This window comes from Poecile atricapillus, chromosome 5 (genome assembly GCF_030490865.1).
Source record: "Poecile atricapillus isolate bPoeAtr1 chromosome 5, bPoeAtr1.hap1, whole genome shotgun sequence".
Taxonomy (NCBI): domain Eukaryota; kingdom Metazoa; phylum Chordata; class Aves; order Passeriformes; family Paridae; genus Poecile; species Poecile atricapillus.
The window spans coordinates 30,492,514-30,509,334 of record NC_081253.1 but is presented as its reverse complement, the minus strand read 5'-3'; the positions used below and the strand labels follow the sequence as shown (position 1 = coordinate 30,509,334).

At 39.7% G+C, this 16,821-nt stretch overlaps 1 protein-coding gene across 1 annotated transcript in view; it reads left to right on the top strand.

The window, feature by feature from the left end:
* Positions 1–16,373, top strand: part of MFSD6 (major facilitator superfamily domain containing 6) — a 28,022-nt gene extending 11,649 nt beyond the window's left edge. The window contains exons 3-7 of the mRNA XM_058839666.1: positions 3,187–3,284; positions 8,877–9,038; positions 9,604–9,702; positions 11,465–11,745; positions 14,168–16,373. Coding sequence (XP_058695649.1) covers positions 3,187–3,284; positions 8,877–9,038; positions 9,604–9,702; positions 11,465–11,745; positions 14,168–14,350 — 823 coding nt within the window. The 3' untranslated portion in view covers positions 14,351–16,373. The remainder of the gene's footprint in view (positions 1–3,186; positions 3,285–8,876; positions 9,039–9,603; positions 9,703–11,464; positions 11,746–14,167) is intronic.
* Positions 16,374–16,821: the final 448 nt, after the last annotated feature.

Genomic DNA, 16,821 nt, shown 5'->3' with positions numbered 1-16,821 from the left:
AGAAGCATTTGGCATTGATATTTTATCTACCTTTTAATAGCTCAAAATTCCTTTCTTCTGGGTTGTTGGACTTGTAGACGTAGACATTCTTTCTGTATATTTGAATATTTATCATTCTGTTTTTCTTTCTGTGCTGAGTGTTTGAAGACAGGCATGAGTACCAGATTTGCCTGTATTGTCACAGTAGCAGGAGAAAATGCTATTGAATGTCCTTTGTAGAATTACAAGAAGACAGGCTTTACACCTTTTCAAATGGAAGCTCAGTTTCCCTTTTCAAGTCTTACAAATCTTTCTGTTTCTACCATTGTATGTGGTGCCATAAAACCCTTACAACAGTTTGAAAGCTTTTATGTTTTCACAGTTTTTAAAAACTAATGTTCCAATTATTGTCCAAGCGTTTTACGCATGACCATATTAAATATTTGCTGATTAAAATACCCAGTTTCTGACTTTGTTAGCTTTACTATTTGTACCCTTGTGCAGTGCATGTGTGCTTCTGTTGTTTTTTTGAGAGGATATTAGGAAGAAATTCTTTACTGTGGGGGTGGTGAGGCCTAGCACAGGTTGCCCAGAGAAGCTGTGTTCCAGGGTCACTCTGTTCCAGGGTGTCCCAATCCTGGAATTGTTCAAGACCAGGCTGGATGGGGCTTTGAACAGCCTGGTCTGATGAATGGAGTCCCTGCCTATGGCAGAGGGGCTGGAACTGGATGACCTTTGAGATCTCTTCCAACCCAAACCATTCTATGTTACTGTGACAAAAAAGTGTACAAAACTGGTTATGAAATATTTGGACCCCACCTGGTGTAGAAGCACTCAAAACTGCCAGTGACTTTAGAAGATGATGTCAAGCTCTGAAAATAACTTCCTACTTGAGGTTAAGCTCAAATGTGTTTGTCTGACCGCAGTTCCAACATGTGAGTTTTTATGGGAGGCAGAGACTGGTAGTCATGGCTGTAAACAGCTTATTCCTTGACACAAATATAGATTCGGTGCTTTAAATATTTAACTGTGAATTGAGTATGGTGTCTCTGTGGGTACTGCATATAGAGTTCATGAGGAACATCTGTTTACATTTTCCATTTAGGTCTGATAAGGAACCTAAGTGATTATTATAAATGCATTTTTGAAAAGGCTCTGTAAATACACAAAAGTTTTTATGTGACGTAGCCCTCGAAAACCATATTTATAGAAATCTTCATAAACTGTAATTTACCTAAAATTCTGTACGTATATTCTAACAAATTAAGAGGTAGAACCTGACTAAATTGCTGCTCTTAAACTCTGAATCCAAATCTTTCTGCAAATGTAACATGTTGGAAAAACACAGGTAGGCAAGATGATGGAAAAGCTCTGAAGAAGGAGGAGGTCACATCTCTGGTCTGGCTGTGCTAGGGAACAGCTGAGCTAGGAAGACAGTTCTTGGTCAACAGACAAAGGTTTTGCTAGACAAAAGTGAAATTGAACTGTCTAGAACTCATCATAAACAGAGAGGTGCATCTGTACTGCTGCTGTGGAAAAACAAATGTACATGGTGAATCCATTCCTTTCCTTACTCCTTGAGATTATGCATCACCCTGGGCCTTTCTGCTAGGGTAATGAAGACAGGAGCCTGCAGACCTTGTGAGTTTGGTTACCTTTTGAGGCCAAAGTGTCCTAACACATTTCAGAAATGTGGTTGTGCATAAGAACTACATTAAGTTGTGGCTATGGAAGGAACCAAGTTATTTGTTTGGAACAGAAGGCATTAATTAAAAGATGAGATGAAATTTACAATTCACAGCACAAAGAACACGTTTGTTCTCATTATTGTATAATAGTGAACTTTTTCATGGCTTCCCATGTTTTCTTCCTTGAGTGCTTGGGCTTGTGTTGCCTATAGGCAGCTTAAACCAGCTATTCATGGACCTCACATAGATCTGGAAGCAACACAGCTTGGTTTGATGTATGAATGAGGGGGGATGACTTACTGCCAGCTTGCCCTACTTATTGAAAGTAAATTCATATTGTGAAATGCACAGGCCTTTTATGATATCACTGACATGATGAAAACTATGGTACTGGATTTTTCACTGTCACCATGTGTGTTTGGAGACCTCAGATGTTGACAAGATGCTGTGTTTTTGTAATGGCATCTCACTCTAGATTTTCCAGTGCCTCTGTACCATTTAATTAAATCTCGGTGTGTATTTGTAGAAAAACTAACTGAAAAGGCAGCACAAAGAATAAAGAGCCCTTTCACGGGGTCGGTGCTTCACCTTAATTATCAATTGCATTTATTTCACTTATGCCAAACCAGGGTTCAAACAACAAGCCCTATTTGGACAATAAATTATCCTTGTCCCTGAAAAAAATCTTTAAAGGTTGCAATAGTGCCTTTTCTCAAGCTGTAAACATGTTTTCAATTAAGTCTTTGTTTCCCAAGACCCATCTAAAAATAAGAGGAAGATAGCTGGATGAATGAGCACCCCAGAGGGAAGCTATGCTAAATCTAAAAACTGGAAGAGAAGAGTCATCAGGTTAAATGTGCAATGGGAAATGCACTTCACAAATAGTCTTTGTATTTCATTGTTTAAAAGCTGTTATAAGAGATTTTTTTTTCCTCTAAATTCTGAGATGCAGCATCTGCTGCTTTTCAACAGGATGGCTAAGTTTTATCCTGAGGCATGTTGTTATAAACCATATTGCTTCTGTGGGATGTGTTTTAGAGTGGTTCTGAGCAGTTTCCAGATACTGGGACTATAAACTTATATTAATTGGGTTAAAATTAATTCCTTTAATACAAACCTGCTCCAGGCTTTCATTGAAATGGCAGAATGAATCTCTGGATGATTAGAAAAGAAGGTTGTTTGGAAAGGATGTTGAATGCACTCAGAAATTATCTTTCAGAAACACAATCCCATTTAGAGTGTGGCATAGGACTACAGAGCTCAGTTAAAAGCTCAGTGGGTTTTCTGTCTCTTTGATTTATTTTTTTTTTTCTATTACGATTTTGAATGTGTTGAACGGGCAAGAGGAGAGTTTATGTTTGGGTGCAGGACTTAAAGGATGTATTTTGTGTTGAGCAAATGCTTTAGACTGGCAAACTGTATGCATGCAAATAACTTCTAAATCAGTAAGCTACATTATAACATACCAGAAAGGGAAAGTGCAGACTATCCTGACTTCTCCTTTCTTTATTTCCTTTAGAGTGCTTTATATTGGCCTTGCCTGTAACACAGCACGATACATCTACATCTCGTATCTGGAAAATGCCTGGACCGTTCTTCCGATGGAAGTGCTTCAAGGTAAGACCTTCCAGCACAAGATCAGGAGCTTCCATTCATCTTCTTTTCAAGTGAGCTATCCTTAAGTGAAAAATCTGCTATTTCTCTATTTTTTTTGACCACAAATATCCCAAGATGCAGGTTCATAGAGCACATAAGCCATTACTGTTTATCCTGAGAAATATTTGACGTCAAAAGGGTGGGTGTGCATTTGATTGTGCACATTTCTCTGTTTATTCAAACACAACTGTGTGAGACCAACACACCCTTTAAATAAACAAAGAGACGCACGAGCTGGGTACACACCGACTGCAAATCCTGTTTGGTGATAAATGTGAACTTCATTAAATGGCAGAGGTTGAAGTCCTTGAAAGGATGCCGCAAAAAACCTCCAAATATAGTCTGGGTCATTCTGTCTCTGTTAAAATATTTCAGTTTATCACTTCCATCAGTACTTTTAGATTATAGAATTTTTGTTTTAATAGCTAGAGCAGAAGTTCTCTCAATAGCTTTCTCATTGTTAAGAGAACTTCTTTAAGAGACATGCTCTTTCACAAACCTACATGGACAGAGGTGTGGTCTGTTGACAAGTAACTTGAGTCCTGTTTTCAAACCCTGCTGTAGAAGTCTGTAAGAACTTCATTGCAATATTAAAGAATACATTGTTCTAGCTTAGTTTTTATGGCCTTTTTTGTGTCTTTGTGGTGGATACCACTTCACAAAACCATGAAAAAGTGGAACTGTTTTGCTTTCTAGTTCTTCAATGTTTGAAGAATACCATTTTTGACCATCTTTTTTAAGCCAGTATTTTGGTTTTATACAATAATACTTAGAAATTATTCTACAGATTATACTTAGAAGCTTTATTCTTCCATGTGCAGCATAACTTGAATTTAAATCAACTTTTTCTACTATACTTACAGAAGTCTTTGTAAGCTAGACTTGGAGTTAGAAAATGCCATTAGAGAGCACTGTGTGGATCTCTCCATACACACAGAGACCCATTTGTGTCCTGGCTCCTTAACCTTCCAAACTAATAAAACCAGTTGATCATGTTATAATTGCCACAACAGCAAGCTTCTGAATTTTGTTATTAAAAAGCCCCCAAACCACAACTATTGAATTGATGCTTCATTGTTCATACCGAGTGTTAAAATAGGAATGTGTAAGAAAGAACCTGAAGAATGATTATACCACCTGCTCGAACATCTGGGGAAAACAAATGATGAATACAAAGCTTTGGATGTTGCCTTTTAGATAATCCTATTTTAGAGATATCCCATATCAAAATATAGGAAAAAGCCCTTGCAGTTTCACCAGTACAGCCATAATTTTGTGCCTTGAAGCATCCTTTAAGTCATGGCTGAAAAAGAAGTTTCTTGCACTTTGAATATGGTTTTTATTCTGCTGAAATTTCTATCTGAATTGCACAATATGTGGATTTGCCGTTACATACAGCAAGGCTGTGAGGGAGTGGTTTTGGTGGGGGGTTTTGTGTGGCACAATCCTGAGTAACTGAGATTTTAAGAAAAAATTAAGGACCTTCAAAATAATTCTTTGTCATAAATGTACCTGCCAGATGTTACCATATTTAGCCACTGCTGAATCATGGGTTCCTTGGTTAATCTGGCTATTTGCAGTTATTTATAGTAAGCAAATGAGAGAGCTAAAGCCAAACCAAACCCACACACAGCTCCCCCCAGCCAGCCTCCAGGTCTCTGTGTTCTGTGTGCTCTTTTCAGCCTGCATCAGATGTCATTTGTTGGTCCCTGATGTCCATGGATGCCCTGAGTGTGTCTGAGCGCTGCCACTGCATTTATAGGATTCCAGTCATCTCATTCAGTGTTGCTAAATGCGGGATCAAGGTTATCTTTTTAGAAGTGTTGACTTACACCCTCCTCCTATATTCTTTCCCTTCCTGCTTTTACCAGTTTTCATCTTTTCTAGAGTTATTTTTTTCTGCAGCAGTTCCAAGTCCTGTTTCTTTGGGCTCTCCATTCTCTCCTACATAATCACTGTATTATCAGTGGCAGTAAGAAGTGACACCTTAATGGCATTTGATGAGGTGGAAGCTTTTATTTTTAAGTGAGCTTGTTGACAGAGGGAAGCAGAATTTGTAGCTTTTTTCTCTATGTAAGGATTAGAAGTATTGAAAACCAAAAAACGAGTAGATTGTGTACAACATGTGAGCACCATATGGGTCTTTCAAACCCCTCGGTGAAGTCCTTGTTCTAATTGTGCAGAACTTTTTTCCAGGAAGCTGTCAAATTTTATGTAGACTCCAGTTTCATCAGCTCGAGGGGTTTTAAGGCTAATAAAAGTTTTAGTTGATTTCTGTAAAAAATTTATTTTTCTGTTTAATATGTTTCTGCAATACCAGCAGGATTATCCCCATGTGCTGTTGCTGAAGGACATGGAGACATTTCTGGAAGATGACTCTGCAGGCTGCATCTATTGATTGTAATAAGAACCATGCTGTGTTCCAGCTGCTGTTTGTAGCTGGGATGAGGACAGCTCTCATTGCATTACACTCTCAAAGGAGTAAATGAGGAGATTTAAACTCACTTCTCAATTCAAAGTTTTCAACCACTATGCTGTATTGACTTGCACAGGCAATGTATGAAAATAAGAGCTAAGGCTGAATCTGTAATAACTGAAGATTTCAAGACACCCTTGTAGAGCATATATATGTGCATATATTGCACACAAGCAATCTCGTTCATTTGGCACTTAGCAGATGAAGTTTTGCTATGCTAGCTAGCTGCAATTTATTGTTCCAGGGCAGTGGTCCAGATTCTCTGGTAACAACTATGCTAGCTCACCAATTTGCATGACAGGAATTACAAAACTATCTTGTTAACCTGAAAATGAGCCGTTTTCACTTGGCAGTTACTCAGCGAACTCCAAAACAATTACTATTCTAAGTGACTCCTACTGATGTTCCAGCAACAGTTATGTCTAGAGAGCAAAGAGTTTAGCCTGTGGCTGACAATAATTGATAAATATTTCTCTTGAAATAAATTTGGATCCCCAAATCTTCAGCTCATGGTTTATATATAAGTTATCCTAAATTCACTACAATTACAAGCATCACTCTAGGGTAGCTGCAGTTGTTGGAACTGTTGTTCAGAAGATGAAATGGCGGTTAGTGGTTTTAGCAAATAATGTCACTATATATAGAGAGAGAGAGAGAGAGAGAGCAACTTCTTTTAAGAAGAATTGTGGTTAACAGTAACAATAATCCAGACCAGACTTCTTATGTAAGTTGTGGTAAAAACTGTTCCGGACAGTCACTGTTGTATAAAAAATTATAATAAAAATGAACATAAATAATGTACACATACTTAAAATAAAAAAGCTGTGCCTTTAAAGGCAAGTGTAGTGAGCTGATTTAAAGGTATGGATTTGTTTTCAGAGAAACTGAGAACTCTGTGTTCTGGTGGGGCTTTCCCTGCTAAAGATGAAAACATCCAAGAACCTGTTGGTTAAGTTATGGCCTTTCATATTCAAACAAACTCAGTTCAAATAATTTCTGATGTGTTTTTTATTTGCCTGGCTTTAAGAATTAACTTCCTCCTAATAGCTGATAAAACTGCATGTTTTATGTTAATTGATGTGCTTTCTAAACCAAAACCACTTTACCTATTTTAAATTAGCTCTGCTTTGTTACTGGGGCAGCTCTTGGTTGCTATTTGCAATGCATCCATGGATCTGCACTAAAGAAAGTAGAGACTTAGTAAGTTTTAAAACTTTTAAGCTTTTTGCATAGAAAATGTGTTAGTTTTAAAGCCTTAAACTATAAATGGTAAGGTAATACAGACACATTTTAATGCAACACAGTGGTGTACTAATATCAAAACCGAGAGGGAGAGAGATATACACATATATATGTATAATACCCAAAGCCTGAGGAATTCTGAGTTTGATTTTGAGTGAATTTGACCTGTACAGCCTGGTGGACATCTAACATGTGTATATCTGCACTATATCAATTTCATATAATACTATTTCTCATTTTACCTAAGCAAAATCCACATTATTCTGTACGTTACAAAAATGTGTTTTTTTGCTCTTAGGAGTCTTCAGCCTAAATGCCTAAGTAATTATTGATTGTCCAACTGTTCATTACTAAGTCAAGTGTAGAGGACAGAAACATGTTGACTGAATCATCAGTTGTGCCAATATTTGTTTAAAACTGAGGCAGTAGAGCTTAAGCATTGGTAAACTGTGATGACTATTTTTAATACCTCTGAAATAAGGAAAAAATATTCCCACTCATCTGAGGGTGGCAAAATAGTTCAGGCTTATTTAATGTGTGATGAACTACAAAACTGTTTTGTTTTTCTAACTTCTCCACAACCCTGCCTTCTCCTGTCCTGTTCTTCCCCAGTCCGCACAGGCCCCCAGGCAGGGGCTCCGAGGTGAGGGCTCCACCTGCAGCCAGTCTCCCATGCTGAGGTTCGTGTGCTGGCCTTCCCTGAGCTCTCCTGCAGGAGGAAAAGGTGTTCCCAGCCCCGAATCTGCCGGGCATGTGCCGGATAGACACTTGCATGGTCTCTGCTGGGGGCTGTGGCTGACGGCAGCGAGCACGGCTCCTGCAGGAGTGGGTGAAGCAGCAGCAGCACCCATGCAGGATGCAGGCCCAGTGTCACTAAAGGACACAAAATGATTCACACTACTACCTTCAGTGTTAGAACAAAAACCCATGACTTTATTTTCTGACTCCAGTATTTATAGATTCTTGACAATGACCAGAGATTGATAATTAAGTTACCACCTTGCCAAGCACACTGGTCATGCAAAACATCCATCAAAAATTTTTTCTCAGAAAGAATGTGATAAACAATTTATGTTTACTGGACTGTCATGGGAAAGTAACTAAAACTATGAAAACATTATCAGAGGGCTTAATTTTCAGGGGCAGGCCCAGGGGCAGGATGCAGGCATGGTGCAGGAGGGAGGCACACTGACTCTGCCTCTCAACAGCAGCCATGGAAAGCAATGTCTTTGGCCTACCCTGAGGAGCTTGTGTGCTGTTCTCATCTGGACCATTCTGTGCTAAATGCAGTGTGTTGGCGTTGAGTTCAGAAAGAGTTTGTTGGGAGGTGCTGTGTTTTTGCGGGAAGTGAGAAGGGCATTAATTCTTGCCTCTGAAATGGCATGGAGTTCTCTGATGCTGTTTGGATTTTATGACCTTTGTGCTGCCTTCACTGTGGTGGTGAGGACACTGCTGAGAGGCATCAGTGCTTTAATTGTCTGTAGCTTGTGAAATTGGGACTGTATTCCAAAGGCCCTGAGTCACTATGAAGGCACAAGGAAGCTGGCAGAGAGACTTGTCTCCCTAGGGACTGTGTCCCCAGAAGAGGAGTGAGGTCTTTGTGAAGGGAGAAAGAGCTTTTGACAGGCTCCGCAGAAGAAGTTGTCCTGTCTCTCTGTGGCTTGGTTACCACAGTATCACGTTACCAAAAGCTGGTTTGTAGTTCACAGAGATTTATCACTGGGGGGTTTTTGTTGTTTTTTTCTCCATGTGCTCCAGCTGGTGAGTGCAGTTGCTCAGATGTTGTGTTGGCACCCTGTAGCCCTGGTGCTCCTTCTGATGTCTCGTTTCTCCAGGTGTCACACATGCAGCTATCTGGGCAGCCTGCATCTCGTACCTCAGCGCGGCAGTGCCTCCAGAGCTGAGAACATCAGCACAGGGAATACTGCAAGGACTCCACTTGGGGCTGGGCAGGGGATGCGGAGCCATGGTTGGAGGGGTTTTGGTCAATTACTTCGGTAAGGAAAAGTAATTTTGAAAATTTTCATTTTATTTATTCTGGTTTTACCAGACTGTTGGCTTTAAACTTATTTATGCTGTAGGTATTGTTATATGTAAAGAGTTACACACTTTGTATGGGTCACAGGATCATAGAACTGCTCAGGCTGGGGAGGGCTCTGAGATCTCCAGTCCAGGCCCAGATCAAAGCAAGGTCAGCACTGCATTCAGACCAAATTGCTCATTGCTTTGTTCTGTCAGTGTTCCAGATTGATTCAATATGTTACGCCTAGGTATTTTCATTATTGTGTCAAATACCCAACCTGATCTGTAAGTAAGATGAATGAATCCTTTGTGAAGAATAGGTTGTTACTATAAAGCCTCTCAATGAACAAATGAGAATCTAATTACTTGCTTAAAAATCCTTTGCAAAGCCTGTTGAAAAAGTGATGGGGGAGGAAAATGTAATGAAACAAGCTAATAACAGTCTACATGGGCAATATATAGCCAAGAAGCACATAATGCTGACTCATTTTATTTTATTAAGTGGATTCTCAGTTTAGAAAAAAAAAAATCTCATTACAGGTCCTGCTGCCACATTCAGAGGAATAGGGATGGCATGTTTAGTGATTCTGCTTCTGTTTGCACTGATCCAGTGGATGCTGGTTCCTGATGAAGAAGAAGGTAAATGTTCATGTCACAGAAACACTACAGAATTAGAAGTAGTGAAAAAGATATCTCTCTGTAGCTACTCCTGCAGCTTTACTTTTGTGTGTTTGGTGTCTCAACTTGGATTTTGACTAAACAGTTTTTTCAAGTGGAAAGTTTCTGTCCTGAGCAGTGAAGAAATCGAAGTGGTATGCTGCTGCTGTAAGACAGGCAGCATTGAGTTCTTGAATGTCCATAGAAGGAAAACATGATATATTTTGCTGCCTGTATGTCCTCTCAGTTCTGAGAATTCCTTAGGTTAGTCTTCGGAGCTGTAGTGAGTCATTTCAGTTGCATCAATTCCTTAAGGTCACCTCGATCCCACTTCGTGTTCTCATATTCTGCCAGTCGAAGCCACCTGCCAGAAATTGTAGAAGCAGCCTCAGGGGACACAAAATTTTATAGATTTTTTTTTTAAAACTTGAGATATCTCCCCTCTGGTGGAACTTGAACTTTTTAATCTCTGCTTAATATAAAGGCTAACCAGAAATTAAATACTTGGAGCAAAGTTGGGGATATACCATAAATCTAATTCTTACAAAGACAATAAAACTCTGGCTGTGAAAAGTCATAAATTTTTGAGCTGCCTTTTACCCAAATACTTTCCAGTATGAGCTTTGAGTATGAAATAAAAATTAGTTTTCTTTAGCTAGAATAGTAAATTATAGGTACCAAGCTACCTGTACTGATATACTGTTCAAATATGTATTTTGCTAGTATTTTCTTCACCTGTGTTCAAATGATAATGGCAAAAAATGGAAAGGTGAAAAGGCTTTTTTTGCTGCTTCAGTTTCCCATTGGCATTCAGTTAATTACACGTGAATCTACAAAAGGCCAGTTTGTTCATAGTGACCTTATTCTCTTTGTTTCTGTCTTTGGTTTTCATTTAATATACACTTTAAACAGTGTATATGTTCAAAGCATGACAGTAATTAGGCTGCTTTCAAGCAGACCAGTTGCATGAGTAAAATGAAGCATGTGGTCAAGTGTGTGCAGGATTAGTTCTCTTTATTTCTTTGCTCCTTGAGAACATCCAGCCCTTGCTTAAAATATCCAGTACTATCCAGGAGTTTGTAAACCAAATGTAATTTTATAATTTTGAAAAAAAAAAAAGACCCTTTTAATCTGTAAAATATTTTCTTTGGAAAAAAATAAATTTCAAAGTTTACAGAATGTGTTTTTGACAGGGAGCACATAGCTATTACTGAAGATATCCCCCAGTTACTAAAAATCTGTTTAATTATTTTTTGTATGAATACTCTGGCTCTTCAAGATTGTAAGGCACATTGGCTTGGGTCATGAGAGTCACTTTATGGATGACATTTCAAGATAGCTATGAAAAGTATTGGAAGACCTTAGATGTAAAGGTCTCTTGGGAGGATTTCTTCCTTTATCTCTTTGACAGATAGTTTGTGTCTTCCAGTGTGTCACTATCCTTAATTCTTGTCTCACTAACTGCATAACTCTGTAGTAACTGTTTGCTGGGAACAACTGGAGTTTTTCATCCTCCTGAGCCCCTGTGCAGTGGCACAGCAGCTGTGCTTGTCAGGCACCAGCCACGTTTCCCTAACCAGACTGTGCTGTGCCTGGCTCCTGGCTGTTCGTGCCAGTGTTCTGCTTTCAGGGCAGTGATAACCAGTGTGAAAGCAAGAAACACTTCATGCTCATTGTCTGCTTAGAGGTTGGTTTTTTTTAAGTTTGTTGGCTTTGCCAGTGATGATTTTGTTTTAAACTTCAGAAAAGACAATGCTGGCAGAAAGGATTCCAGTGCCTTCCAGTCCTGTTCCCATAGCAACTATTGACCTTGTACAACAGCAGTCGGAAGATATCATGCCTCGGACTGAGCCCAGACTCCCTCCAAAGAAAACTAAACACCAAGAAGAGCAAGAGGATGTGAACAAGCCTGCCTGGGGCATCAGTTCTTCTCCATGGGTCACCTTAGCTTATGCTGTCTACCAGATAAAAGAGATGGTTAAACTATCCAAAACCAATCCAGCTCCTGAGAATCAGCCTTTACAGGTAATCTTCTAATGTTCAGGAAGTTCTTATGTAATTTTAGCTGCTTTAAAACCTTTATAGCTGTGTAAATCTGTTAGTACCTGGCAGGTATTCCCTGTCAGCTTTTAATAAAGCTGGACTTGTGACACACTTGAATGCAGTGTGAAGTACTTCATGCAGTTGAAATATTTCATGCAGTTGAGGTAGTGCATGAAATAGTTGTTTTCTGTGTATTATGTAGCAGGAATAACTTTGCGAGTAGTATCTTCCTGAAGATGGTAGGAGAAGAAGAGACATGGAAGGGGACTCTATTTTACAGACTTGGATATATTTGGATTCCCTTTAAGATTACACTTCTTTTCGTATTAGTTGGAATGTACATGTTATGCATTTTGCAAAATTTGCAAGGTGGCAATTAAATGTGAAGATGCACAGCTGCTTAACAGACCGTAAAATTATTTTTATTTAGTTTTCCTTCCTTAGATGATGCTGGCAGACATGTACATGGCTGCTGTGTGCCAGACAGCTACAGAACTTTCTTTTCAAATGAAATTCATCTCTTTTTTACCTAGAGTTACACCATATAAGTGCCATCCTGGGACTTAAAATCTATTGGCTGCTGCTTACTGTGCACCATTACCCTTCTGTTCAGTCTCCCCACAGAACAGCTTGTAATAGCTGCCTCAGTGGTTGGATGGGCTTGGATCTTGAACTTCTAATGCTCTGGCCATGTCTTTCTGACTGGAGCTGGAACACACTGCTAAGCCAAGTGGGGAAGTGCTGTCAGGGTTGAGGACAGCATGGTCAGTCTCAACCGCAGTGTTTACCTGTCTGAAGGAGTGGGTGAGGTTCCTTCTTGCACCCAGTAGGCGTAAACACAGAAATGCTTTTTCCACAAGTGCTGTCTTTAGAAATGGGTAATTTGGGATGTGAGTGTGAATCAGCAGAGCTGTGTGTAGAAGTTTCACCTGGTCAGTGACCTCCTGCCTTTCTTACTTGACTTTATTCTTGGAAATGTGTTACAGATGTGCTTTAGGTTGCCTGGGGTTTTTGTTCAGCTTTGACCTTTCCAGAGTCAAAGAATGTGAGCAGAAGATGTCACAAGGTCTCTGACATCAAAGTAATGTGACCAAACAAACTGCTCAGTTTCCCATTATAAATGTCCTCAGGGTCTTGGTTAGTGGAAACTGCCCTCTGCTAAATCAGAGCAAAAAAGTTACACAGAATTCAGGCAGTGAACATGGCGAGAAAATAATGTTTTGCCAGGTGTGAGGTGTCTTGAATGTGACTTGTCCAACACTGCTGGACACAGCCCAGCTGCTTCCCTGAGCACTGTGAAGTGGCCAGAAGGACTTTTGTGGCTGTTTTCTATGGCACATGGTCTCTTCACTATGCTTTCCTTCCTGTAAAAATAGTCCTGATACAAAAGTATGTCTTGTTAATGTGCCAAAATTCAATGCATCAAGAAAATGGTATAATTTTCTTCATCATGTGTATTCTCCAAAATTTCTCATCCCTGTTTCAGTGCTCCAAAAGGACAAACTTGCTCCAAAATATTTCAGGTTTTATGCTCAGTCATTTATTTTAGGCTGATGATATTAAAATACTGAAACTAGGAAAAGACTGCCCAGCTCTCTTACTAAATTTGCTAAATAGCTTTCTTAAAATGAAGATAGATAATTTGAAAGGAGCGTCAGTGCACAAAGAATTAGTGACAAAAATGTGACCTCCTTATTTCATTAAAATTTTGGATCTGTTTTCCTTCTGCTTGCTTATAGTCCTTCAAACAAAGGGACATACTTGCCTTATTCTCTAAGCTTCAGTGCGAAACAAATAATTCAGGCAATGTATCACCTTCTAACAAAACGTGTTAGTGTGGATGTTTGCTGTTTCAGCCCTGGGAATGTAACTGGTGTTTAAATGATCTTTTATGTTCCCTGGTAAGGCTTTTTTGTTTGAGAAGATTGGGTGGATTTGTACATCAATACAGCAGAAATTTTAAGTCAGAAAGTCTGACCAGTATCTTGGGGAGGGCGGGATCCACTGAGAAAAGCTGTATTTAAGAAGTGTGAAAAAAAAAAAAAAAAAGTTACAGACCTGCTTAGTCCAAAGAATTATCTTGTCTAAACACTTTGAAGTCCAGTTAATTGTTTTTTTTCCCCTTGAAACACAAGTTTGTTTTTTGCATGCTTCTTGGGAAAATGCAGTTAGGAAAAGAGATGGAAGGTAAGCTGCTGTCTGCTTGCTATTAGTGTCATCTGGATTTAAATGTACTACTTTTGCTTTGCTGCTTTAACTTTGAGTTGTTATGTTGCGGGCATTCAAAACAAGTGCTTTGTGATTTTCCAGCAGTGCCTGAATGCATCTGGGGGTGTGCCAGTGGGGACAGCGTCCTGAGTGTTTATGTTGACTTTTGGCATGTAATCCTTTCCCCTCTTTTTAGAAAACCAATGAGAATTGCAGCGCTTCGTCAGCTAGCTCAGCAAGACAACCCCAAAATCCGACAGATTCTGAGCAGTCCAGAAATTGTTCGGCACCAACACCTACAGCACCATCAGATTCCCAAGCAGATGGCAGCCGTGTGGTGTCGGATCATGATGCTCAGCCTGCTGCTGCAGGGCCCTGAGATGCGCTCATCTTACCAAATCCAGTGCATGGAATTCTGCTTCTCACCTGGGAAACGCTGGAGTAGGAGCTCAAAAGTAGGACTTCCTTCATCTTAACAATCATAATGTGATGCAGTGCAAGCTTTTAACTATATAAAAAATATTCATATGACTACACAGAGCAACATGAGCAGGGAAGCCAAAAGTTTGGATTCTTGAGGGAAGTGATGTGGCCAGATATAATGGTAGGAAGAATTCTCGGCTGCTTTGCTAAAGCTGAGTCAAGTGCTATGAAATTTCTTTGCCATCTGTGGAAGAAAGGGAGTTTACTCCTCATTTGTTGGGGCACACTGTGTCTGACATGATTGGATAATTTCTTTTTCTTTAAATTTATTCCCAAATTAAAATTAAAATACTTTTTAAGAGAGACACTGAGTTTCCCTGAATAGTCTATTAGAAAATACCAGATCTAATAATAAATAATTCGAGGAATGTCATGAAACTGTCTCTGGAAAGATTTCACAGAAACAGAGTAGCTTAAGGAAGTGTATCTTGATATTATGGCGATGGATTAAGTAAACCACATGCATATTCAAAGAATATGTTTTTGAAGCTAATGTGTTGTTTGAGAGAATAGTTTAGTTCTGCAAAGCAAAGGTTTTGAACTGGAGTTTTAGTGCAACACAAAAGCTGGAGGAAGGCTTCTGAAGAAGTTACCCTCTGTGCTTGCAGCCCTGCAGTTAGGCATAAGGGTAGGTCCATTTGGGTAATTTTAGGTTTGATGTTGTATTGAGACAAGAATCTTTGATCAAGATTGCACAGCCCGAGATTGATCAATGGTCATTTTGGGTTTTTTATTTCATCATCTATACAAAGGTTTATTTAATGCAGTGTAGTTATTATGGTTATTTATTAAGAAAACGGTAAGCTTTAAGTGCCTAGGGAAGGTGGGGGGGTAGGGAGGAATCACCTAAAAATCTTAATGTTTAGCATTATAGGGGCAGAGTAGTGGATGCAGAAATCAAGTAGAGTGAGAGATTCTCAGGAGGAAGCAAATGTAACTCAGTTACGGTACATTTGGGAAGTTACTTTGCCCAATGTCAAGACACTGGAGGACTTTGGATTATATTTTGTTATGCTTCTTAATACTGTCTGCAGCCAGCTCGTGCTGGTGCATAGTGAAAATTGCTGCTGGAGGGAAATCCTCGGGCTCAGGGAAGAGTCGGGGGGGGTTTAGTCAGGATAGTGTTTTGGCCCATTTTCTTAGATGAACAGCTTGTTCCCGGGAGATCCTGAGCACTCTGCTCCCATGGGACTGAGGGAGCACTGCTCAGCTCCCTCCTGCAAGTGAGATGTGTGTGAGGTGCGAGGCCTTCCACGGGGAAGGTGCCGCTGTGGGACTGCGCTGAGCCAGAGGCAAGGCCAACAGGAGCCCAGAGTCAGGGAGAGGAAGGTGGCAGCAGCTGAGCAGGGAAGGGGGTGCACAGGTTTACCCACTTTGACATCTGTTAGCTTGACTGAAGGGGTGTCCCGTAGCTGTGCTTTAGCTGTGCTTTTAGAACAACCCACGTTCTGGCAGTGCCTGGGACCAACACCATAGACAAGAGACATCAATGACTAGCCACTAGTTCCTTTTTTTGCACTTGAACTTAAATGTACTGTACTCACATAAATCCTCATGACTTGTCTAAGTGTCCTTTAAAATCAGAAATGTATTTATTGTATGTTTGTATAACTTGGGGGAGAACTAAAGACTGAACAGGTGACAGGACAGAAGGATGCTAAACATCATCTTGAGGCTAACCAACCATTTGTTGAGTTCATGCTGTATGGTGTTACCTCAGCTGCTACTGCATAGCACCTGGATTGTGAAGTGAAGAGCTTGTACACTGTGTTTACACTTCAGAATTGTGTATTTGAAATGCCTGCTCTTTTTGGAATTGTATAGTCATTCTATGTTGCAAAATGGAAATGTACACCTGGATTTTGATATTTGTGAAACTGTAAAAACTGTGGTAAGAAATATAAAATATCCGTAACATATTTAATATCAACATGAGCTTTTATTTTATTTGTTCATATTAGTGTCAGCAGTGAACATAACCACCTGAAGTGAAAACAATTCAGTGATAATGACCTTTTACTAAAGTCACTGGAGGATGCTGAACCAAGAGCCTGGGAACCACTCTTGCACTGTGTTAAAACAGTATTTGATAATAAAATCTGACTGTAGGCACCGATTCCCTTGTGTGGGGTGCAGGGAATGTCAGGGACACAAACCAATGTGTTGTAAACTGGTCGATATGGAGGAGTGCATGGCATCACTGTGAGCACCACAGAGAACAGAGATAAATATAACATCCTTTGTTAAGGGAGAAAGGCTTTTGTAAGAGTTAGGGCAATGGGCTAATGCCTAGATTCTGTTCCTAGATTTTCTAGCTGAACAGTGGACAGTACTTAACAATTGTGTTTCAGTAAGGCTGTGTGTCAT